The 26,602-nt window shown below is 47.3% G+C and overlaps 1 protein-coding gene across 3 annotated transcripts in view; it reads right to left on the bottom strand.

The window, feature by feature from the left end:
• ADGRD1 (adhesion G protein-coupled receptor D1) overlaps positions 1-17,482 on the bottom strand; it is a 145,364-nt gene extending 127,882 nt beyond the window's left edge. For 2 of the 3 annotated variants that reach the window (XR_010933399.1, XM_067701241.1), the window contains exons 1-4: positions 16,715-17,482; positions 16,594-16,630; positions 8,882-8,965; positions 4,546-4,668 (exon numbers count right to left, since the gene is read on the bottom strand). Coding sequence is in view for 2 of the 3 variants with exons in the window: in XM_067701241.1 (XP_067557342.1) it covers positions 4,546-4,668; positions 8,882-8,965; positions 16,594-16,630; positions 16,715-16,780 (310 nt within the window). In the remaining variant the exon portion in view is untranslated. Of the gene's footprint in view, positions 1-4,545; positions 4,669-6,694; positions 6,791-8,881; positions 8,966-16,593; positions 16,631-16,714 lie in introns of all 3 variants that reach the window. The other variant, XM_067701242.1, reaches the window with a different exon arrangement.
• Between the last annotated feature and the right edge of the window lie 9,120 nt (positions 17,483-26,602).

Raw genomic sequence — 26,602 nt, 5'->3', positions numbered from 1 at the left:
GAGGGAGACAGAAGTTGGATCCATGCCCAGCCTGTATCCAGCAGACCATTCTGGAAATTACCGTCCTGAAACTCAATTCTGCAAATATTTTAGCATTTTGTTGACAGCTTTTTAAATTTAGTAACCTAATGCAAAGGGCAAAAAAAGTCCTATCGAAGTTGAGAAGAAGGGAATGTGGATGGTGAGATTTCCCAGCTGCTGCTGCGGAGCTGTAGCAGGCTTCCTGGTGTTTATAAGCAGGGGAAGCTCTAACGCACAAGAGGAAAAGCAAAGGGCGCATTTCCAGAGGGAGGAAAGGTAGAGCTAATGAGTAAAGCAGAGAGAATGTCTTTCCTGCGGGAAGCCAAGGTGATTTAGAGTTGAACTCAAATTAGAGATAATTACTCAAGATGGAATTTAATCCAATAACAGAAATAAGTTTCTAAAGGTCCAAGGAGTGCAAAAATGGGACAGGCCCCTTCAGGAATGGAGAAGGACCCATCGAGGGTGATATTCAAATGACAGCCCATCAGACATTTGCTGGGGAAGCACTCAAAGGAATTTAACATCAAAAAGACAGTTAAACTAGACGTATCTGTTCAAGAGACATGGATCAAACATCTACGACGCTGATACTCATCCCTGAAAACACAGCAGTGACCGAGACAGAGTCCCTGCCTTCACAGAGCTAAAGGCCAAAGAAGGAGGACAGACAAGGAGCAGGTCATCCCCCCCGGTGCACGGGCTGGAGGGAAAACATTCAGGGAGATGTGAGAACACAGACAGAGGAGCGCAGCTGGTCTGGGACGCATCCCTGCAAAAGTAACACTCGAGTCGAGCTCTCAGGGTCTACAGGGGAATGAAACAAGATGCTGGAACATTTCAGGAAGAGTCCCTTCCCAGGTTGAGTTTCCCCGCTTGTGTGTTTGCCGGTCGTGGGAGCTGGCAGTGAGACACCTCGGTATTTAAGGAACATAGACTGTGTTTCCTTCGGTTAATGTTCAAATAGCCTTTTTCTCTCAAAAGTTCCTCCTGCATTTGCACCCAGCACCCATGAGAAAACTTGCCCAGGAGACACCATTTGCCAAAAGGCAGGCCTCACGTTCAGCTCAGAGAAACAAGGGAAGCTGTCTGAGCGAGTGGAGAGAAGCCCTAGGGTGAGCAGGGTGTGGGTTCAAGAGCTTGGAGTGAGCAGCCTGGCAGAGGAAGACGATTCCACGTTCTACCTGAGAACTTGGAGAGGGATAGCTAAACTGCTCAGATGTTTTATCCTTTTTTGAAAAGCTCTAAACCTCAATCCTGTCTCCTAAAACATTCTTTAAAAAAAGTCAGCCAAAACTGTGAACAGAGGCCACAAGAGAATTGGGAAATCACAAATATGAAAACAGTTGACCGGCTGGACTGGGCATGGGGAGCGTTTCTCTCTTTATTTAAATGTTGGGGGAATTCTCTGGCGGTCCAGTGGTTATGACTCGGCACTTTCGCTGCTGGGGCCCGGGTTCGATCCCTGGTCAGGGAACTAAGATCCCACAAGCTGTGCAGTGAGGCCAATATATATATATATATATATATAAAACCCATTATTATTATAACAACCTTATCTATATACAAGTTTCGTTATAAGAATAATGGGACATACATTTGTGCCCACCATTACCTCCAAAAAAACATGTGGAGGACGCTAGATCAATGTATCTGAAAAGGCTGATCCAATGTTGCCTACGTTTTAATCACTCACATTTTCATCTTATCTGAACAGCACCTAGATGATTATTATGAAACACTGTTCTTTAAGTCAACCCACTCAAAGCTTACTACTTATTGAAGTCTCATCCTAAAGAATATCTATGAAAGCTATCTTAAGCTTCTGACGAGCTATCTTAAAATAAAAACATAGCCATTAATTGTTTAATCGCTCCAAGTGCCCCTGAAATCATCTCACCTACTTCACATGCTACGTGGACTTTGATTTGGAAAATGCTGGACAGACCTTCGCTGTTCTCCTTAAACCCAGAAATACAAGCTATTTGAGGCCCCAGGGAAACCCACCAGAGCAAAGGATATGCTCAGTAAAATGGGGAGACGCATGCAGTGGTCCTTAGGATGGTACCCATGCTCGGTGGCCCTGTCTGAAGACCACACCAAGGGAGGTGGATGGACGAATACCCAACCTCCCTCTGCATTCGCATTAAGCCCCCCAGCAGCACGGTCTCTGGGGGCCAAGGCTGACCTGAGGCTCCCTGGCTTCCCTGGATATCTGCCATTCTCTAGAGAAAGTGGCCACCCGAAAAACATCTTAAAAAGCTCCAGTTAACATGACACAGGAAAAGTTGTCAACAGGGTGGGAGGTGAAGCCAAAGTTCACAGCTCTCTCTACCACCTGAGCTCTCGTCTGTCTCGTTTTTTTTTTGAGGATGAAATGAATTAATACATGTAATGGGATTAGAACACTGACTGGCACGACGTAAATGATCAGCAATTGTAGGTCATTGTTATGATCAGTCCAGCCATGTCAGCCCCTGTCATAGGGTCACATACAAGCGAGCAGATTGGGTGAGTTCCAAGATCCTGGTGACAGGAGGGAAGTTTGGAGCCACCCAAACCTGACCCCAAGGGCCTCTCAATGCTGGACCAACCACGTGCCAGTCTTCAGAGCAACCCCATGAGCAAGGTACTTTGATTGACCCGTTTTACAGATAAGGAACTTGGACTCAGAGCTTAGATGGTTACCCAAGGTCACCGCAGAAAGCATTAGAACAGGAACTGGAACCCAGGCCACCTGGCCTCAGAGCCCATGCCGTTACCGTGCTCTGTGCCCAACCGGCCCAATGATCAAAGGGTCAGACGTCTGTGATGAACCAAAGGGCAATGTCCATCACACAGGGGGCCGTTCCATTCAGCCCCACCCAGTCAGAATGGGCCGGCGGCTGGGAGGGCTGTATTTCTCAAGAGAAATTGGAAATTCATATTTTTATGTGAAATCTTCCTATTTTTCAACATTGGCAACTAATTAAAAGTTTTTAACTCCGTGATTTTGCAAAACGAAATGCAGCCACAGGCCAGCGTCAGCTCGGAAGCCTCTTAATTTAGGACCGCAGCGTTCAGGTGAAACCTCCCAATAGTTCTGATTTGCAATAGCTGGGCTGCCCCACTGGCCCCATCATAGTCACCCTTCAAAGGCTGGTCACCTGTGATCGTCCCAGCCACTGGAATTCCCGGGACCTTCCATCCCACACGGGTCAATTCCAGTTGGTAGCGGAGGCTGTAGAGACACCTGTCCTCCGGGAGAGGCCGTTCCCTACAGACCCAGAGAGAGACCGGCAGGGACCCCCGCTCGCCGCCTCCCTGGCCGAGGCCGGGCAGGGCTGAGGCAGGCGTGCCTGCCTCCTTGCTTCTCTGAGCCCTTGTAGCTGAGGCGGGGCTGTTTTAAACTTAGAGGAACAGACAAGGCTGCTGTGTTTACGGGGTTCTTTGAATTCAGGAGCAACTCGAACTGTGGATTTGTAAACCTGGCGTGGTTTGGGACCTCGAAACCCTTTCTCAAAACTCTGGGTTCTGCGAAGTCCAAAACGTTTCCTTCCACATGTTATCACCTTGTTAAGCTTTTGTTTACTTTTACTGGAATGTAACCCATTATGGCCCAGAGTCAAGAACAATGAATTCATCACAGGGCGGTTTTGATAAGGCCATGGATGTCCAAAAAGCCTTAGGGCTTTCAAGTTGGCTTGCATTAAACTTTCTTCTTTCCTAGAAAGAAAATGTTTTATTTCCTTAGGATAATGGAACTTGGAAACTGGGAGCTGATTTGGATGGCAGAGAACAATTTCCCAGAAAGTTTTGAAATGTGGCTCAGACGTCCATTGTCTGAAGCTCAGACACTGGAGAGCAGTTGACTTTTCATAGAAGAAAAAAAAAAAAAAAAAAGAAGGAATAGGTTCCTAACTTCTCTTTTGCATCTATGTGTTTCGTCCATGTGCATTACTTTAACCACAGACCTGCAACCTCTTGCTGGGACATCTCTCTCCACTGCCCCCTCCAATCTTGATGGATATAAAAGGAGCAAACCCATGGGACAAGCCTTAAAAGGCTCGCCCCGCCCAGATCCATCGCCAACATCCTGGAGCCAGAAATAACGTTCTGTGAGCCACACCATCAATTTACTTCCCGCAAACTCCACGGCCCCATCCAAACTCCAGTGTGACGTCACGGTGCCTGCTTTTTATGGAGGGTTCTTTTTTGTTTGTTTCTTGGGTTTTCTGGTTGTTGTTGTGTGTTTGATTTTGCTTTACAAGATTAAATATTTTGCTCTCACGCCTTCACGAGACACGAGACGGTGTTTTAATTCCATCTCCAGGACCAGTCTCTCATTAGAATGCTAGGTGTCTGCTTCCCTATCCCTCCCCTCCCCTCCCCTCAAAGCCGTATGGGACATTTGCACGCATCCTGCTGCTGAACTTCGCCTTCACATCTGCCATGGCCCAGAGCAACAGATGGTACCTGCCAATGAAATGAACTTAAAAAAAAAAAAGAAGAAGAAAAAGAAAAAGAATGGAGCTCATCACTCACCCTCAGGGCCGCACTGTGCTGGATTACTGATGCAAGAAGTTTTGTACCTTCCGTAATAGAGAAATGTGACTCCTTTTTCCTCCTTGAGGTAAATGCCTTTGTTGACCTTTCCTTCTACAATATCTAAGTGAGAAGAATGGCAACACTGTAGGTTAATGATCGCATGAGATGCAACATCCAGAGATGTGTCAGGCTTACAAACAACTTACATCTAAGTAGACTGTGTTAATTTATATTTATAATTAAATATTTCGAACATTATATATTATTATATAATATCAACAGTAGTTAACGTTTCATAATTAAGAACTAAATCACAAATAATATACATTCATGTCAATATTAAGTATTCTATCCTATTAATATTGTATCACATTAATTAATATCATACCAGCGTATACTAGGTACTGTAATATAACTCTATTATAATTGCTACGTCGGCCGACAGTTGAGTTACCAGAAGCCATGTGATTAGACTCTCCTACTGTCCTAAACTTTCATTCCATCCACCTCTTCATGAGTTCTCACTGCCACCTTCACACTAGACTTTCCAAGTGAAACACTGAGATTCAAGTTTGAACGTAAAACTACATGTGAACTCGCTCTCCTTTTGAGTTCTCATTGAGAGCTCCCAATCCTAGACATGGGAGCCCATGATTTGCAGAGAATTCATTTCCAAACTCTAGGAAGGACATGCAGAGCTACACTTCGAGTCGTCCCAGAAGAGCCTGCCAACGACAAGACCGCAGGGCCAGCGGTCCTGGCAGAGACGCCAGCTCCGCCACCTTTTTGTTTGTCCCATTCCCATAGCAAACCTCTCTGATGGTGTCAGTGCGATGTCAGTGGTTTACAGAATTGAAGCCAAGGGTGATGAGTCACGCATTGTTGACTGGGGTCAAAGTCGCCCAGATGACCCTCTGCCCTGTGGCACACCCTCTGCCTTTGGAGCCGTTGAGCCAGATGGAGACGTACAGAGCACTGGAGGCTCTTTGACCGACTGCTACCCCAGCTCAGATTTTCTGACAACCATTGGCATGTGGATACCAACTCAAAGGGCTTCAAGTTTTTCCTTATCGTGTTTAAATTTTTTTTTTTTTTTTTTTTTTTTTTTTTGCGGTACGCGGGCCTCTCACTGTTGTGGCCTCTCCCGTTGCGGAGCACAGGCTCCGGACGCGCAGGCTCAGCGACCATGGCTCACGGGCCCAGCCGCTCCGCGGCATGTGGGATCTTCCCGGACCGGGGCACGAACCCGCGTCCCCTGCATCGGCAGGCGGACTCTCCACCACTGCGCCACCAGGGAAGCCCTAAACTTATTTTTTTTTAATCTATCTCGTTTATTGCTGGAGACGATCTACATATTACAAAGTTACATGGGCAACTCACAGTTCATGATTGAATGAGGCTGTATAAACCCCTAACAAGACAGTTTGCTTGGCAAAATTAATTTTGGAAGCGAAACACCCCATAGTTGAAAGAGCAATCAGGTGATATATTGTAAAAAGATCAGGAGTGAGACCTAAATTACCTGAGCTGACCCTCCCCACTGACCAGAGAGCTGCCCAATTGCTACTATCCACTCTGCTCTGTGCTGCATAAGCAAAATCCAAAACACACGGGCTCTGGAGCGTATTAAATAAGATAGTCATTTAGCCATGACTCTTGTGGGTGTGTCTTAGAAAACAGCTTCTAATGATTAAAAAAAAAAAATTCCAGCTACAGAAGAAATGCCGATTTTAATGTTTGTAAGAGATCAAATTTTTGATGAGGTATTTTAAAATCGACTTTAATTTTCCATTCAAAGGGCATGTTTTTCCCCCTCCAAAGAATCCATTTAAAAATCCAAACAAGTTCTTTTTGTAGAAACTACTCATCTTATGTCTGTATTGTTCTGAAAACCAGCAGCTGGTCTGGAAGACCCTGGTCGCTTGAAAGCGCATAGACACCCCCTAATATACTGCAATCTGTGGTAACGCCTTTGGACCTAATTCGAAGTTGTTATGTTCAATACCCTGGATCTTTGGCCCTTTTTCTGGTTATTCGCTTGTTTGCTAGTCAAGATATAGTGAACTCATACAGAACCAACTTGGAATGGCCTTTCAATTCATTGCAGATCCAAACTCGACAGAACACAGAAGAAACGTGTGCTCACCTACGGTTGCAGAGAAATTTGAGTAGGCAGAGTCATTGGTATATACAAAGGTAGAATTATGGGGAGGAAGCACAGTGAGGTTGTGGGTTCGTAATGCTGGGTAAAACAACAAAAGAGAAAAGCACAATGAATGAGTGACACGAAAAACAAATGGAACCGACATATCTCTCAACTCAACACGCATCGACAAGTGCGCCTTTCATCCCGCAAACGGCTTGGATTTTCTCTTCCGACCCCACCTCCCTCTTATTTTCTCAGGGGACATTAGGGCAACTCCAGCGGCCCCGTTCAGTCCCAAACCTAGGGCGTGATCGCCGCTGTGTTCGGTTGCGGTTTGCTGGCTCCCGTTCCCATCCAGATACTCAGTTGAGAGATATGAAATTGAACTCGGCCACAAAATAGCCTTAACAAAAGGATTGACGGTTGTGATGTCACAAGAACTGATGAAACAGCAACACAGCATGAAAACACCTGCGTGTTATTATGACGAATGGACAAAACAACAGAGAATTCAGCGACAAATGACAAAGCAGTGTGTCCATGCAATGACTCCCAACACCATTCGACTGTCCCCGGGAGTAAAATTGAAACATGCCGGTAAAGCACGGTCACGTGAAGAATGGACCCAACAGAGCAGTGCAGTGAAACCTGCATCATAAAAGTGTCCTGGGACAAACACCGATAGAGCTCGAGATTTACGGGAAAATAACACTTTGGGTGAACAAACTTCAACCACAGTGCAATTCTATCTGATAATCTATGGCGATGAAATGAGGGGGTGAGGAGAGACATACGGATCTTTATTGGAGCTCTGTTTGAAGTAATTCCTAAAATAGCGCCTGGGTCCTAAACAAGGAGCTCTTTTGACAATGCAATTTCCACTTGGAATGATCTCATTTCAAAGGCTTTAAAGTAAAGGCCCTGAGAAAAGAAAATTAGATTATAACAAGGGGAAACCATGTCTTTTAACCTGAGGTAGTCATAAAATAACTATCAGAGGGACCTTCCATCCCTACGGTACAGACTATTTCGAGAAAATATGGAGCCCCAGTGGCCCAGTCCAGGTTTTCCTGTGGCCGCCACTGCTGCCTGATACGCAGACAAGCAAGAGGCAACGCAGAATAAGGCAGGGCCTCCGGTGGCCCTACACAGGAGGACAGCACCGTTCAGGGACGCTGCTCCTTGACTGAGCTCCTCTAAGGATGCCAGCAGACTTCAGCTGTAATGCTTCTCAATTTGCAAATTAAAAAAAAAAAAAAGGTTTTAGAATCTGAGTTGGCAATTTACGGCAGCACATGAAGTCCCAGGAATAAGGAAGACACCAGTGTGCTGGTGTGGAAAGCGTAGTAATCAGCAATGGGGCGGGGGGGCGTTTAATCCATTACAAAGAACCCGTATAGACAATCTGAGCGCGTGCCAGGATGGCCATACATAGCTCTCCCGTTATACACATCAGTCGTTGGACATGATCAAGTGGAAAAAGGAAATAAAAATTAAAATGTCAAAGCATCCCAAATCACTCAAAACTCAGACTTCAAAAAAGCTTCTTATTGGAATGCAAAAATGCTCAGGGCTGTCTGGGGTTTCTCCTTCTCAGAGTGTCTGAATTGCTGCAGAGAGAAACTTTATCTTCCATGGAATTGGGGACCCTCGGACGCATCTTAGGTGATGTTGGATCTTTTCACAGGAGGGCTTCCAGTGACGTGTAGAGGAGCTGACAGGTAGGTCGGGGGGGTAGCTTTGCTAAGTGAAGTCGTGACCCCGCAAACAAGGGGGTCAGTCTTCGTCGGCACGACGTTTGGCCCTAGGTTCCAATGGGCCCCCGCTCTGGCAGGCATGTAGATTACCCCATTTGTGCCTACCTAGAAAACGTACGTCGGGACTTGTCCAGAGACTGATCCACCATGTACCGCTTAAAGCTGAAAACAACTGCATTTGTTTAAAGGTTGTTGGACGAAATGCACATCTTAATGTTTTGAAGCATAAATTCTGTCCTTCAACCATAAAAACATATAAAAGTTTTAGTAAAATCCTTTGCCATAACAATGATTAGGGAGAAGCTACACAAATGTTTATTCATCTCCGTCATCGAGGATGCTGTTTGTTCCCTTGTCCCTCCCAACGGCCCCTGATTCCCTAGGGAAAGTGCATTCCTGGGGCCCTGGTTACTGTCCCCACCCAGTCTACCTCCAGTTGTCTCCTGAAGTTCGTGGATCCCATCCACACTTTCCAACGGCCAGTAATGGGAAGCAGAAGCCAAGACGTCAAACCCTTGGGGGAGAAAAGAATAAAAATGTTACATCACCATTAGGAAAGAAAGAGCTGGACATACGGAACCACTTACCACCTCCATCAGGAATTGGGGAAAGGGTAAAAGTGTCAGAGTGACTGTGGGATGTATTCAAAATGCATTTGAATAGATTCAGTACACACTCCCAGTGTTCAAAACACTCAGTAATTAAATGAGTGTTTTTACAGAATAAAACATAATAAATAAGAATAGAGAGATACCTTTTAACCAAAGAAAATAAAAGCCACGATGCCTAGTGGTGCAACACAAGAAGCACACCCATGCGTGTCAGAAAAAAAGACAAGAATGTCCATTACCCCAGTATTACTTCCTGCGTTTTAGAAGACATAGCTGATACAGTCAGACAAGAGAAAAAAATGAGGTTGAAGGGCTTCCCTGGTGGCGCAGTGGTTAAGAGTCCGCCTGCCGATGCAGGGGACACGGGTTCGTGCCCCGGTCCGGGAGGATCCCGCGTGTCGTGGAGCGGCTGGGCCCGTGAGCCGTGGCCGCTGGGCCTGCGCGTCCGGAGCCTGTGCTCCGCAACGGGAGAGGCCACAGCGGTGAGGGGCCCGTGTACCGCAAAAAAAAAAAAAAAAAATGAGGTTGAAAAAGAGGAGGAAACCAACACTGATATTGTGCAGACGTTGTGTAAGGTTCTTTACAAATACTTCCTCATTTCATTCTAATGATAATCTATAAGATAACTGTACTCTTAGCCTATCTGTTATGACAAGGAATAAAATGCCCCCTCAGGAGTCACCCAGCCGACTGGTGTCCTCCATACAGGTCTCCTGCATTGGTCCTGATCTTTCTATTATCTCTCTGCTTCCACCATATTAAAAATGAATCCTTCCAAAATTACCTTTATGTTCCTTGTGCTTTGCGTAGACAGCATTTTGTGCAGATATGTTCTTTTTTATTCTGCTCTTCTCACTTAATACCACACAGATTATCTGATTTATTTTTTTCTCTCTAACTCTCATAATCGAGTTTGGGTAATAGTCCCTGGAGAGGCTGCACCATCACACACTGAATTGTTCTGCTAACTTGAATCTTCTTTTGGATTATTTCTCTGTGAACAGTTCCCAGAAGTGGAAATAATGGCCCAGATGACTAAATAATAATCAACTGCCTTGAATGTCTGCCAGATTACCAAAAAGGTAAAATTAATAAAGTAATCTTTGTGTTGCTCATTGTAAAAGACGTGGGGTTTTTTTTGCGGTACGCGGGTCTCTCACCGTTGTGGCCTCTCCCGTCGCGGAGCACAGGCTCCGGACGCGCAGGCTCAGCGGCCATGGCTCACGGGCGCAGCCGCTCCGCGGCATGTGGGATCCTCCCGGACCGGTAAACGAACCCGCGTCCCCTGCATTGGCAGGCGGACTCTCAACCACTGCGCCACCAGGGAAGCCCAAAGACGTTTTTTAAGAGGAGATAATATAATCATTATTTTCAAATGATATATGCCTGATAGTGAAAACGAAAAACTATTACAAATAAGAAAAGAATTTGGTAAGTGAAAACCTGTTACAAACAATAAAAGAATTTAGTAAGGAGGCTGATACAAATTAAATATGCAAATGTCAATAGCTCTCCTGTATTCAAATAATAATTCTAACAAACAGAAGAAAGGTTCTCATTTATAAATGCAGCCAAGGCATTTAAGAACAAAAGAATAAGAACTATACAACATTCTCATGAAGAAAACAATAAAATCATGCTAACGGATATAAAAGAACCCTTGAAAAAATGAAGGACTTAACCTATTCTTGATTTAAAAAAACCCCAAATCATAAAAATATCTACTGAAGATGCTCAACTTTGCTAATTATTAGAGAAATGTCAATCAAAACTACAATGAGGTACCACCTCGTACCGGTCAGAATGGCCATCATCAAAAAGCCTACGAAAAATAAATGCTGGAGAGGGTGTGGAGAAAAGGGAACCCTTCTACACTGTTGGTGGGAATGTAAACTGATACAGCCACTATGGAGAACAGTATGGAGGTTCCTTAAAAATCTAAAAATAGATTTACCAAATGATCCAGCGATCCCACTCCTGGCCATATATCTGGAGAAAACTGTAATTTGAAAAGATACATGCACCCCAATATTCATTGCAGGACTATTTACAATGGCCAGGACATGGAAGCAACCTGGGTGTCCATCAACAGGTGAATGGATAAAGAAGATGTGATACACACACACACACACACACACACACACACACACACACAATGGAATACTACTCAGCCCTAAAAAAGAATGAAATAATGTCATTTGCAGCAACATGGGTGGACCTAGAGATTATCCTACTAAGTGAAGTAAGTCAGAAAGAGAAAGACAAATATTGTACGATATTACTTATATGTGGAATCTAAAAAAATGACACAAATGAACTTATCTATGAAACACAAACAGAATCACAGACAGAGAGAACAGACTTGTAGTTGCCAAGGGGGAGGGGGAGTGGGGGAGGGATGGATTGGGAGTTTGGGATTAGCAGATGCAAACTATTATACATAGAATGGATAAACAACAAGGTCCTATTATACGGCACAGAGAACTCTATTCAATATCCTGCGATAAACCGTAATAGAAAAGAATACGTAAAAGATTATATATGTATAACTGAATCAGTTTGCTGTACAGCAGAAACTAACACACACTGTAAATCAACTCTACTTCAATAAAATAATTTTTTTCAAAATCAGTTCTTCAGCAAGAATTTCTCATCCATACTTCAGTTTTGTTGATCCAGTTTGGTGAGAGAGAGGGGGAGGGAGGGAGGGGTATCAATATTCAAAAAGAAAAGCTAATAAAACCTTTAATTTTTCCTTTTCAGCTTTTATTCCAGATTTCCCCATTCCATCCCTTCCCTGTCACTTACTCTGTGTGTCAGTAAAGGGAAGCCCTCACCCCTTGAATCTGTGTAGGGCAATACCGATTTTATTCAATGGAAATCTACACCACACAGAGGAAAATTGGTCCCTGCCAATTTGGGCAGATCTCGGACCCCTCCTGCCTGGCCCATGACACACCAAGCTCATTCCACAGTGGGACTCGCCTGCTGTCCCCCCTGCTCTTCTCTCGCTGTGCATAACCGACTCTGTCATTCAAGCCTCTGCCCTCAGGACACCCCCTCCAAGAGGCCTGCCCTGATCACCCCTCATCACCACCACCATCCACTCTTTCTCCCAATGCTTTGTTTTGTCTTCCCGTAGGGCTTACACTATAATTTGAAAGGTTTTGCTTGTTAATATATTTGTTTGTTGTCTGTCTCCTATACCAGACTCTTAGCGACTTGAGTGCGGAGAATTTGTTCTATTTGCACCTTAGCCCCGTGTCTAAAACACAGCCTGGTGTGTGTGTGTATGTGTGCATGTGTGTGTGTGCATGTGCGTGTGTGTGTATGTGTGTGTGCATGCACATGTGTATGTGTGTCAGAAATCTAGGTTTTTGCATTTGAACTCTCCCCCAAATTTTAATGTTAGCAATTAATTCTTAAAAAAACTATATAGGTGGAATGAATGATGAAATTGCAATAATGAATAAATAAAAGAATAAACCTAGAAAGACTGTAATTCTGATGCCCCCCAATTTCTAAATGCCAAATTTCCATTTGTTCAATAGTGTATAAACATTATTTTTAAAAATTATATCATAAACACTTTTGTGTTTGCACTAGGACGATGAAGAATGAAGTTCCTACCATGACCTAGTGACTCTGAGGGTCCTTTATAGACGATACAACACGATGTTGGTGACGGATGTTAACTGGACTTACTGTGCTGAACGTTGCACTATATATACAAATACCAAATCATGATGTTGTACACCTGAAACTCATTATTAATTTTACATGCCAGTTATATCTCAATTAAAAAATAAAAATAAAAAAAGGGAACAAACAATTGATTCACACAGGGAAAAAACCCACTACATAACTACGGGAATTATAATTACTATAATCACCTGTGTTAGCCTCCTTGCCATCTAAATGGGGCCAGTGAGGTGAGCTGCCCCCATCTCCTGGAAATAGAACCAGCTGCTCTGTGTACCCCAGGGCCAGGAAACTTCTGGATAATGACATGGTTTATTAAGTCCCCTCATTACAAAAGTTATCTGTAAAAGGCAGGTTTATAAACTTCTTTCAAGCGATGTGCAATTTCTTGGCCTTTGCCATTTATGGATTTAGATTTATCCACCATCACAGCTTCCTAGCACTGTCCTCGGGGCCAGAGCAAGAAATCGGGCAGCCTGGGGCCAGAGAAAAGGATCCAGGTGTGGGATGGAGTCCCCAGTTTCCCCTCTCTGGGCCTCACCTCCATCAACTCTCGAATGGGGAGGTGGGCTAGAACAGCCCCTGGTGGTCCTTCCAACAGCATGCTATAGTTTGGCACAAAATGACAGTCACAGTCACAAAACACACGAATGCTCGAAACGATTCGAAGTTCTTTTTCAATTACTGATGAAACTAAATACCTATCTATGCGGTAGAGATAAAGACCAGGAAAATATCGAGTTCCCTGGGCTAGTATAGAGAGGCAAGGCAGAAAACGAAGCCAAAACCCCAGCTGGGGGTTAAAATCACACAGGCTGTCTGTCGTCAGGGACTCAGCTCACCAGACAACCAGCAAACCTTCAACGGACAGTGCGTCATCCAGCCAACAGGTATTCACCGAGCACCTAGTATCTGTAAGGCACAGGGCTGGTACCACACCGAGAAAACAGGAAACGCTTACTGGTCCTCCTAGAACCTTAGAAAGGAAGCTTTGGTGTGGTTGCCCTTCAGGACACTAGGGGTCCAGCCTCTACTGGGGACCCCGGCTCACCGAGCATCCCGGGCATACCTCCCCCACTGGGCTGACCACGCTGTTCTCATCTTCAACAACCTCTGTATGAGTCTGACCACCCCCAGCTCCCTCCAAATTTGTGACCTTCGTTACCACTGTGTCTTTTGAGCGCTGGGACCTCGGGCAGAGCACTCACTCTTGGGCAGAAACGCGTCCTCACCTGGAGGCTGGCAAAGCCGCCTCAGGGCACGGGGGGGGCTGCATGGGAGCTACGCAAAAGCAGCCACTACGCCATCACGCTGGCGTTTTTATTTACCGCTTCCTGCTCCTTAGAATACAAGGCTACAATTTACGTAGCCTTCCCCACACGGATGGGTATGCAGGGTGTTTCCAAATTTCTTCCCATTAGGAACAGAGTCTCTGCATGTTCACTGTGTGCCTAGGCGGATGCCCTTGGGTGGAAGTCCTGGGAATCAGGTTTCCTCCACTGGGGCCCCCCTCAGGATGCCGCAGGCTTCAGGGGTCAGAAGCAGAAACGCATCAGGCCTCCCAGGTGCTGATGGTGCACAGATGACGGGGGTCAGACTTTTCAGCAGGAAGGGGGTTGAGGAGGAAGAGAAGACAAAATAAAAGGACTGGAGGAGGAGCGAGAGGAAGAAAATAAGGGAGAAAGGATGACAGGAAAGAAAAGGAGAGAGAGGGAGAGAAGGAGGGAAACAGGAAGGAAGGAAGGAAGGGGGGAAGGAGAGGAAGCAATAGGGTTTCGTCCATAGGGTATAAAAAAAATACAGAAAAACACCTAGATGTTCAATAAATATCAGCCTTCCTTTTTATTCTTAGAAGGAAGGCAGGCGGGAGGAAGAAAAGGAAATAAAGATTTAAAAATGTGGGGTGACCAAGGGGGGAGGGGGTGGGATGAACTGGGAGATTGGGATTGACATATACACACTATTGATACTATGTATAAAATAGGTAACTAGTGAGAACCTACTGTAGAGCACAGGGAACGCTACTCAGTGCTCTGCGGGGAGCTACATGGGAAGGAAATCCAGAAAGGAGGGGCTGTGTGTATAGTAGAGCTGATTCACTTTGCTGTACCGCAGAAACTAACACAACGTTGTAAAGCAACTCTACTCCAATAAAAAGTAATAAAAATTTTTTTAAGTAAAATAAAATTAAAAAGTGGGGTGGGGAGAACAAGAAGAAAGAGAGATTGCTGGAGATGGGCGGATTCAATGCGGAGGAATCTCTCGCAGCTACGGAGCGCTGCTGACAAGGCAGCTTAAGACCCCAAACTCCCTGCACTCCAGCTGTCCGCCCAGGCCTCGGGGCACGTTGCTCCTTTGCAGTAACATTTCTATGATCGTCAGTTTTATTATTATTTCTCTGAGTAGTTAGTTGACCAAGAAATGTTTTTTCTACCCTAAAGTCGGATGGAAGAGCAGCACTTTCTCTATGGAACCAAGACTGAGTGCAAGCCACTCCTTGAAGCTAAGGGTCAAGGATGCCAGTGGACGTGGGTGGAACTGGGGGGCCGCAATGTGGCCTAGGGACCACACGGCAAACACCCTACAGCTTCCCTTCCCACCCTGATTGCGGCCGGTGTCCTAGGGCTGCCTTGTCGCCTTCCTGGCCACACGCACGTCTCTCCTGGGAAACCAGCGTGAGCTGGGCTGTGAGTTAGCGACAGGGCACGAACAGCCTCCGTTTGGTGCGATGCTAGATGACCTATTTATCCCCAAATCCTTCTTTCGGCGTTTTGGCTAAGGAAAGGGGAGCCTGTGGAAATTCACCGCCCTCACACCCTTTTCAACAAAAGATTGAACTCAAACATGAGGATGAAAGAGACACGGCAGCCCCTGTACCACTGAGACGGCAGGCGGAGGTGGCAGTGATGGCGGGGTGCTCCAGCACCCACCGCGACGGCCGCGTCACTCCAAAGGGGACAGAGTCCCACCCCTCGTCTACCTTCACCCCGCACGGCTCTGGTGCTCCCACGAGACCGGAGCCTTCCCCTGGGAACTGGCTTCCCACCTGGGTGGGGTCGGGGATGCTGCACCCGCCATCTCCGGTGGGTCATGGAGTTGGCAGGGCTGCCCGTGACGATAATCGTGGCCAGAGGCATGCTCACCCCCAGGCCGGAGTTGTCCTCCGGGCTCCCAAGCGAGGACTTGGGGACGTTAGTGTAGGGTCCCCTCTACCACGCGCATGCCAGCCGGGCAGCAAACGGGAACAAGGGCCGGCAAAGTGAATTCCCGTCACTGTCACGCAGGCCGCCCCCTCTGCGAAGGGGCAAGGGAAGTTTTCATGTCTCCTCTATCCTCCCCGAGGAAAGCCTCAGGGTGGTGCTTCCAGACTGAGGACTCAGGGGGACAAAGGAAAAGCGGACCCAGCCGGATGGGCGAGGGGTTTCCTCAGAGGAAATGGAGGAATCAAGCTCCCATCGGAGGGATGGGGACAGGACGGGGTGGTGCGGGGAAGGGGGGGATGCTCTAAGTCAGCTCAAGTGAATCTGTGCTGGAGACACATGGTGTAAGTAAGAGACAGAAGGTGCTTCACCGGTGAACACCCCCGTGTCCTGAATGCCCCGGAACCAGAAGCATCCGGGCGCGGAGAGACCTGCTTCCCCGAGAGGGAGGTGCAGGATGACGAGTGACCTACGGGACAAGGTGCCAGGACAGCTGGTGGGGCCAGAGGAGCCCAAGAAGGGCCTCTCGCCCACAGCCTCAGAGACAAACAAGCGAACTGCTTCCAGACCCCGGGCTGGGCAGGGAGAGCAGGTAGTGAGCAGACCAGGAGGGAAGCTGCCTCACTTACCTGGATGGGCTTGTGACCTGGTGTCGGCTCCGTGCACCTGCACACAAAACACCACATTGTAAGACATGCAGGGAACCTCCCGGCGAGTCCCGTCTCAGCGAGCAGCACCTGGGGACATTACCTGAAAATCACAGTAAGATAACAGCAGGCAGGAATGCCAGCAGCAGAGAGGCAGCAGTTTCCTCATGTTTTTTGCGGAGGCGAAAACGTGATCCAAGCAGAGTTCCTGAGCGTCTGGGACAAAGTGGCGCGTTTAACTTTCGCTCCCTTGGGAAAGGGACATTTTCACAGGTTCCAGAAAGAAGAAAACCTTCTGTTTCCCTAGAGTTTGTGAACTGCAGAGAGTTAAGGCAGAGGGTCGTGAGAGTTAATGGGTGTTTCGTCTTCGTCTCCAGACTCAAGGGTCTTCGGTGATCAATAAACACACGGGAACGATCAGACCAGCTCGGGGACGCAGGGAGGAGACAGGCAGCTTCCGATCGCAGCTCCCGAGAAGCAACCCAGGGCTGCGGCTGCAGTGCCGAGGCTCGGGGGCGATCGTGGGTCCCTTGCGGTTTTCTGTTTCTGTCAAGAGCCTTCAGTGGTATCCACCCAGGTTCGGAGTTGGAAGTTTCTCTTTTTCCTGGAAGTGGGAGGAATTGTGTCTGGAGCTCCCTCGGGCTCCTGGGCTGGTGCGTTGCTGCCCGACTCCTTCTGGTGTGACTCAGGCTTGCACCTCGTCCGTCTGTCTGTCCCCCAGCGCTTGGGGTGGAGAGAGTGAGGGATGTAAGGCTCTCTCCTCAAACTTTGCTCTGTTCTGCTTCTCTATTTATGTCCCGCGGCTGCTGCGCCCTTCCTGGGTCCTAACACCAGCCTGTTATGCACCACTGGGAATTGCCTTCAGGACCTGAGGTTCAGAAGCAGAGCAGACAGGCATGGGGCACATACATACGTCAGCTACCTTCCGCCAGCGCCTCAGAGGCAGTGTAAACATGCATAAGTACAAGACGTACAACACACCGTAAACTCTGTTTAGAGCGGAGCCTCGCTTGCCCAGAGAGAGAAGGAAGGTGATTTAGGGATGGAAGAAGAAAATACACCGCACCCTCGTGCCCTCTGAGAGATGCCGGCCACGTTTTCTCTTTAACCCTTTCAGAGACGGATGAAACTATTTACAAGGTGCCCTGAGCGATCACAGCAATCCCCACAGCCCACCACAGCATCCAGGGCAGTGTTCTCAAGGTCACGGCTCCCCAGCTCCCGGGCCGTGGATGGGTCCTGGTCCGTGGCCTGTTGGGAGCCAGGCCGCACAGCAGGAGGGGAGCGGCGGGCGAGCGAGGCTTCATCTGCCGCCCCCCATGGCTCGCATTATCGCCTGAACATTCCCCCCACCCTCTCCACCTCACCCCTAGCCCCCCATCCCACCTCCCCCGGTCTGTGGAAAAATTGTCTTCCACGAAACCGGTCCCTGGCGCCAAAAAGGTTGGGGACCGCTGCCCAAGGTGATAGCAAAGTGTCAGGCCCTTAGCCAGCCTCAGCCCACTTTACTAGAGACCAAAACTTTATACTGCATACATGTCCACACACACACACACATGCACGCACGATTATAATCACTGCTATAATGTGCTATGTGATTTAAATAACACTTACCTCACTGTACCATCTCCAGTGCTTACTGGCTGTGTGCTCTTAGGCAAGTTACTGAACCTCTCTGTTTCATATTCCTCATCTGTGAAATGGAGGTAATAGTTTCCGCTCCATAGAGTTGTAACAAGAAATGAGATGATACACACAGGGCTCTCAAAGCAGTGCTTGGAAAATACATAGCACTCCATAAATGCTAGCTCTTTTTTGCAAAGAAAAGATGTCACTCAATAAATGTTAGCTGTGATTATTATTACTATAAAGTAGAAAATAACACCCACTAAATGTTAGCTTATATTACTAGCTCCTTTGTCCTGACGCTAAGTGGGAACAGAGCCCTGAGTCCAAGTACTTCCTAAAGAGGATAAGGAAATGCCCTCCAGTCCCCATGGGGGAGAAAAAAATGTGATGTCAAAACCGTGAAGTGATGATTTTTAGTTTGTGCCTGCAGCCCACAGCCTCCCAGATGATCTGATAGGCTGAACCAGGCTGCACAGCTTCAGCAGGGCTCCAGAAATTCATGTGCACGTTTCTCTATCTCTTTGCACTTGAAAAAATGGTGAATTCCACTGTGGTAATTGCCACCTTTATCCTGCCGCCTGGGCTGATCGCCTAAGGGGAAAAGTAATTTACAACTTCTATCCCCGCATTTCACCAGTTTTCTGTCCCTCCTGTTGCCTGCCTCCAGAGGAAAAAGATGCATGAGGAGGGACAGCAGACGCAGATTTTTCTTAGGCCAGGTCTTAATTTACCAAGAATTAGACAGATTGCTAATTAAATGGACCTCTCCCATCACCGAGACCGAACCACGCTGGTTTGTTCCTTTTTTAACCATAAAAGTCACCATCAACCTAGAGATTGTCATACTGAGTGAAGTAAGACAGAGAGACACAAATATATGATCTCGCTTATATGCAGAATCTAAAAAGAGGGTATAAATGAACTTATTTACAAAACAGAAACAGTCATGGTTACCAGGGGGGAAAGGGGGGGGAGAGATAGATTGGGAGATTGGGACTGACACACACACACACTACTACATATAACATAGATAACTAATAGGGACCTACTGTAGAGCACAGGGAACTCTACTCAATACTCTGTAATGGCCTATATGGGAAAAGAATCTAAAAAAGAGCTGATAGATGTATATGCATAACAGATTCACTTTGCTGGACAGCAGAAGCTAACACAACATCGTAAATCAACTATAAGCCAATAAAAATTTTTTTTAAAAAATCACCATCAGATAACGGGAGGCATCCCAATACAATAACAGTAATAAAAACTGGACAGAGGGACTTCCCTGGTAGCGCAATGGGTAAGACTCAGCGCTCCCAGTGCAGGGGGCCCGGGTTCGATCCCTGGTCAGGGAACTAGATCCCACACGCATTCCACAACCAAGAGTTCACGTGCCATTACTAAGGAGCCCGCATGCTGCAACTAAGGAGGCCACGTGCTGCAACTAAGACCCGGTGCAACCAAATATATAAAATAAATAAATAAATATTTTAAGAAAAACAAAGGGATAGAAATCAAATTCAGCAGAACCTGCCCTCACTCACCATGGACTTACTTTTGCTCTCCATGTCAGACGGCAGGTCTGTGCTGACTCACGTCATCTACCTTTCTCACATCCCGTTCAGGTGTTGAGATGAGCCCACCTCCGTGTAAGGCAGCCTTTCCCACCGTGGGGACGTTTTGGAAATGGTGCTGACGGGGTGTGGGTCTGGGAACCCATTGCTGTGGATCCCCCTGTGGGCCTCCTCTCATCACCTCCTTCAGGCCATCCCGAATACCATCTTGACACTGAAATGTCCCCTTCCTAAAGCCCTTCCTTTCCTGTTATGTTTTTCTCAATGTCATTTACCACTATCTGACACCCCCTACATCTTAAATATTTATTTCATTCATTGATCTCTCCCCACCAAAACGTAAGCCCCATAAGAGCACGTAAATTTTTGTCTTGTTCTCTCTGTATCCTCACCTCCTGGAACAGGGCTTAGTACTTAGTAGATACTCAGTATTCAATTATCCAACAATTATTTTAATGAGTGTATGTGTGTTTAACAAGGGATGCAAAAAATTGTTATGGTTTGGTAAAAGTGTATCAGGTTTGTACTGAGGTAGATGTTAATTAAGTATTTTAAATGGGACCTTAATATCACTTATATGTGGAATCTAAAAAAAATAAAAATACTCTCATACTCAGAGAGTAGAATGGTGGTTGCCAGGGGGAGGGGGAGGGGGAAATGGGGAGAGGCTGATAAAAGGGTACAGACTTTCAGTTATAAGATGAATAGGTCTGAGAAGGACAAATATCATATGATATCACTTATATGTGGAATCTAAAAAAAATGGTACAAATGAACTTATTTACAAAACTGAAACAGAATCACAGATGTAAGAAACAAACATGATTACCAAGGGGGAAGTGGGGAGGGATAAATTGGGAGATTGGGATTGACATATACACACTACTATATATAAAATAGATAACTAATAAGGACTTACTGTATAGCACAGGAAACCCTACTCAATACTCTGAAACGGCCTATATGGGAAAAGAATCTAAAAAGAGTGGATATATGTATATGTATAAGTGATTCACTTTGTTGTACAGCAGAAACTAATACAACATTGTAAATCAACTATAATTTTTTTTTTTTTTTTTTTTTTTTTTTTTTGCTGTACGCGGGCCTCTCACTGCTGTGGCCTCTCCCGTTGCGGAGCACAGGCTCCGGACGCGCAGGCTCAGCAGCCATGGCTCACGGGCCCAACCGCTCTGCGGCATGTGGGATCTTCCCGGACCGGGGCACGAACCCGTGTCCCCTGCATCGGCAGGCGGACTCTCAACCACTGCGCCACCAGGGAAGCCCAATCAACTATAATTTAAAAAATTTTTTTTCAAAAGATGAAGGGGGGACTTCCCTGGTGGTACAGTGGATAAGACTCCATGCTCCCAATGTAGGAGGCCTGGGTCTGATCCCTGGTCAGGGAACTAAATCCCACATGCATGCCGCAACTAAGACTTCGCATGCTACAACTAAGGAGCCCGCCTGCTGCAACTAAGATCCAGGGCAACCAAATAAATAAATTAAAAAAAAAAAAAAGATGAAGGGACTTCCTTGGTGGTCCAGTTGGTAAGACTCCATGCTCCCAAGGCAGGGGGCCTGGGTTCGATCCCTGGTCGGGCAACTAGATCCCACATGCATGCCGTGACGAAGATCCCACGTGCTGCAACTAAGACCCAGTGTAGCCTAAATAAATAAATAAAAATAAATCTTCTTTAAAAAACAAAAAATAAAATGAAGTGAAAAGATGAATAGGTCCGAGGATCTATGTATAACATAGTGACTATAATGGGTAATACTGCACTGTGTAATTGAAATTTGCAATTTCAACAGAGTAACAGAGTAGAATTTGTGTTCTCACCAAAAAAAAAAAAAAGATAAATATGTGAGGTGAGAGGTGACGGATGTGTTAATTAGCTCTGCTGTGGGAATCCTTTCACAGTGTATATATGTGTATATCAAATCATCACGTCGCACACCTTAAATATATTACAATTTTGTCAGTTATACCGTGATAAAGCTGAAAAAAATAAAAATAAAAGGAACCTTAAATTCCAATTAGGCTCTATTCAATAAAGTTTTACAGGGATGAAGCAAAGTGTGAAGCCAGCTGAAGACGGGGGCATAAGTGGATTATTCACCCGCAACTGGATACGTGTCCTGCGGCCGAGCAGGACAGCCTGGACCTCAGGAAGAGCGCGGTAGAGCCTCCCAGGTGCTCGGAGCGCCGGCCAGGCTGTGAGGACGCTGAGTTCCTAGCGCCCGATTCTCATCTCGCCCAGAGCTACACCTCCCCAGATGCCACACATCCCTCAACAAACCATCGGCGCAGACCCCCGCTTGCCCCTGCTGTGGACACAAGCAGCGTTTGGGGGTTTCCTCTGCAGGGTGTTTCCTACACCAGCCACGTGCTTCCATCCGGTGGGCAGATGGTCACGGGGCGGGCCGGACCCCTGCAGCACCTCGGCGCGCCCCGGGCCTGCAATTGACCAGAGGGGTCATGCGTCCTCCTCGGCTCCAATCAGCGTCTTCCCGGGGCTAATATACCCGCCCTGGAAGAGAGGAGGCTCCCCTCCCCCCATGGCGCTGCTGACCCCCAAGGATCTTAACTTAAGGCTGCTCATGGCCACTTTGCCTCTACAAAGAGTAGAAAGAGCGGACAACTGAGCTAAGAGATTCGATGGTGTCTGCTGAGCTCCCGGACCTGAGATACAGCGGCAGTTTTCGCGGAGAGGCACCGATCAATCAACTCCTGTTTCCCCAGAGTAAGTCTGATTTTCGTTTCTGTCCCTTGCCATCGGAGGTCTGGTGAATGGGATGAATTTGAGAAGCTGCAGTCGTTTGTCATTCAGCGCCTGTGTAGGCACAGGAGGCAGCAAAGGCAGAGAGAGGCGGCGCTTGGCCGGTGTGTACCAGACCCTCCCCTCACCACTGCCCGGCGTCGGGCAGCCTCACTTCTCATCCCGGACGCGCTGGGATGCTCGGCCCCACACCAGCCTCCGCGCTTCCCTCCCCACGGTGTGTCTCTGCCTGGGGCCTCTCGCACTCGGCGGCAGGTGGGATGCCTGGGGGCCCCATGCAGCAGCCGCATGCACCAGCACCCAGAAACAGGGGCCTCGCTGACAGGGAGCAGCCCTGACCAGTGAGGCTCGGAGCTCAGTGGGTAAACACCCCTCGTCCTCCGCCACTCCAGGAGCAGCAGCGGAGTGACAGCTCCTTGAACTGACTTGCCCACCTGCCTGTTGTACTCCCCCCTGTAAACACTGCTGCCCCTAGAATCGGCTCCCAAGAAAACTACACACACATGTCAACCCCAGGCTCTGCTTCTGGAGAACCAAGGATAAGATCGACCATCGCGGGTGACGGTTCCATGGGTCCCGACATTCAGGCACAGCTCCATGGAGTCACGGAGTGCCCTGAAGTCGCATGCACAACTCTTTTGAACACACACAGGTGAACTTCTGCGCGGAGAGTATCCGTAGCTTTCATCCCGCCCCCAAAGAGGAGTGAGGCGTAAAAGCTTAAGAAACCGTTGAGCTGCGGAGGAAGGTTTTAAGAAGACTGTGCCTGGCAGACGTGGCTCACTCCCTGCCCCAAATGCAGTCTCTCCCTTCTCCCCAGGCACCAAAGTCCTGAAGTTACTGTAGAAGGACAGCCAACACTGCACCCCAGGGCACTGGGAAGAACCTGTGCGGCTAGAGGAAGGGGAGACTCCACCCTCTGTCCCCAGAGAGGGGCAGAGAGATCCCTTTGTACTGGGAGAGGGGCAGAGCCACTGCGGACATCCACCCGAGATGCAGGAACTCCGGCCACCTGAGCCTGAGGCCAACCAGGGAAACAGAATTCCCACCGTCCCACTTCCGGGCTGGCAGCACTCGGCACCCTGGTAACGGGAGAGGCGAGAGCATGGGGAGCTGTTCTGGCTGACGAGAAAGGGCTGGAGCTGAAAGTGGGGCCAGAACACTGAGGGGCTCCCTCTGCCGAGCCAACCCCACCGCAAGTGCAGGGCTGTGCCAGCGGAGTCTGAGGCCTGTGCAGCACTGATGGTAACCATGGCGACAGAACCCAAGCCAGCTCTACTCCCGACCAGACTGACTGAACATGCATACACATGCACACAGGCATACACACACTTGCATATACACATACATACACATGTACATATACACACGTGTATTGCACACACGCGCACATACACGTGCGTGCACGTGCATTCACACACATGCACAGGCACGAGCAAGCATATGCTCACCCATGCACACACAAGGCGCACACACATGCACACACGTGTGCGCACATATACACACGTGTGTGCATCCACACACGTGCGCAATGCGCATGTGCGCACATATGCATGCACAGGTGTGCATTCACACGCGCACACACATGCACAAGCAAACGTGCTCACATGCACACAAGGCATATGCACACACACATAACATGCATAGATACAGTGCATACTCGTGCATTGAAATACATGTTTATACATACATGCATACTTGCACATACATGCCTTTCCACACATGCACAAGCACACATGTGCAATAGTGCGCACACACACACACATGGCCTAGCAGAAAAGAGCTGTACCCCTTTCCTGGCACGAATACTGTTGACCTCAGTCTCCACTGTTTTACACCTGATGCCCAGCATTTATTCTAAAAGTATGACACACAAAAATAGCAAGAAAAGCAACACACTGCCTAGAGACAAAACAATCAAAACTATGTCAGAAAGTTACAAATAATAACCTGACTAATATGTTAAATGCTTTAGTGGGAAAGTGTGACAGCATATGTGGACAAAGGGAAAGTTCTGCAGAAAGATGGAAATTATATGAAGGAGTCAAATGGAAACGCTGCCGCTAAAAGTAAAACATATGACACAGCAAGCGCTCCTGCCACGAGCTCGTCAGTAACAGTAAAACATATGACACAGCAAGCGCTCCTGCCACGAGCTCGTCAGTAACAGTAAAACATATGACACACCAAGCACTCCTGCCACGAGCTCGTCAGTAAAACATATGACACACGAAGCACTCCTGCCACGAGCTCGTCAGTAACACATATGACACACCAAGCGCTCCAGCCACGAGCTCGTCAGTAACACATATGACACACCAAGCGCTCCAGCCACGAGCTCGTCAGTAACAGTAAAACATATGACACACCAAGCACTCCTGCCGCGAGCTCATCAGTAAAACATATGACACACGAAGCGCTCCTGCCACGAGCTCGTCAGTAACAGTAAAACATATGACACACCAAGCGCTCCTGCCACGAGCTCGTCAGTAACAGTAAAACATATGACACACCAAGCGCTCCTGCCACGAGCTCGTCAGTAACAGTAAAACATATGACACACGAAGCACTCCTGCCACGAGCTCGTCAGTAAAACATATGACACACGAAGCACTCCTGCCACGAGCTCATCAGTAAAACATATGACACACCAAGCGCTCCTGCCACGAGCTCGTCAGTAACAGTAAAACATATGACACACCAAGCGCTCCTGCCACGAGCTCGTCAGTAACAGTAAAACATATGACACACCAAGCACTCCTGCCGCGAGCTCGTCAGTAGACTCCACACAGGCAGGGAAGAAATCAGGGAACCCTGTGATAGGTCGATTAAAACTATCCAAGCTGAAGCACAAAGTGAAAAAAAGGAACTTTTTTTAAAAACCAGAGCATGAAGGAGCAGTGTCCCAATATTCTGATATGTGTCTATTCTAACACATGTATAGTGGAAATCCCAGAAGTAGAAGTGAGAAAATGAGGCAGAAAAACATGTTTGAAGAGCTAACGGCCAAGAATATTCGAAAATAATGGAACACATTCAACCACAGACCCAATAAGCTCGGAAAATCCTAAGAAAGATAAATCCCAAACACACCACACAGGTGTACACACACACACACCCCACAAACATGTGCATACACATCGCACCATACATACACACACGTGCACACACACCACACATGCACATACACACAAACACACCACACACACACCGCACGCACCACATAAACACACTGCGCACCCCTAGGCACATGACATCAAAAGAGAAATCACAAAGGCAGCACGAGGAAAAGCCACGTTACACACAGAGGAGCAAAGACAGGAATCGCGGCGCACTTCCTATCAGAGACTATGGACGTCGAAAGACAACGTGGGGAAATGTGTGGTGGGGGGAGAGGGCTCCTGCAACCCAGAGCTCCACAGCTAGTAAATGGCATTTTTCAAAATGAAAGAGAAGGCTGAGAATAGGGGAGTGAGGAGAGACCGGTCCTGGGCATAGCGTTTCTTTGGGGCGGGGCACGACGATGAAAATGTCCTGAAATTAGACCGCAGGGGGTTGCGCAACCTTGCGCATACACTAAAAGCCACTGAATTTTGCACTTTAAAAAAGTGAGCTGGATGGACCTAGAGGGTGTTGTGCTCAGTGAAATGTCAGACAGAGAAAGACAAATACTGTATTTTTTTACTTATATGTGGAATCTAAAAAATAAAACAAATGAGCAAACATAACAAACCAGGAACAGACTCATAAATACAGAAAACAAACTAGTGATTGCAAGTGGGGATGGCAGCGGAGGAAGGGGATCAAGAGGAATAAGCTACTATGTATAAAATAAATAAGACACAAGGGTGTAATGAACAGCACAGGGAATAGAGCCAGTATTTAAAATGTCCTCATATGGGGCATGATCTGTACAAACCCCGGATCACCATGGCGCACACCGGAAACTAATGCTATTGTAAGCCAGCTATACTTCAGGTTTAAAAATGAAAGAGAAAGACACACTTT

This window comes from Pseudorca crassidens, chromosome 12 (assembly GCF_039906515.1).
Source record: "Pseudorca crassidens isolate mPseCra1 chromosome 12, mPseCra1.hap1, whole genome shotgun sequence".
Taxonomy (NCBI): Eukaryota; Metazoa; Chordata; class Mammalia; order Artiodactyla; family Delphinidae; genus Pseudorca; species Pseudorca crassidens.
Note: the sequence above shows the minus strand (reverse complement) of the source record. Positions and strands in the feature narration are given on the sequence as shown.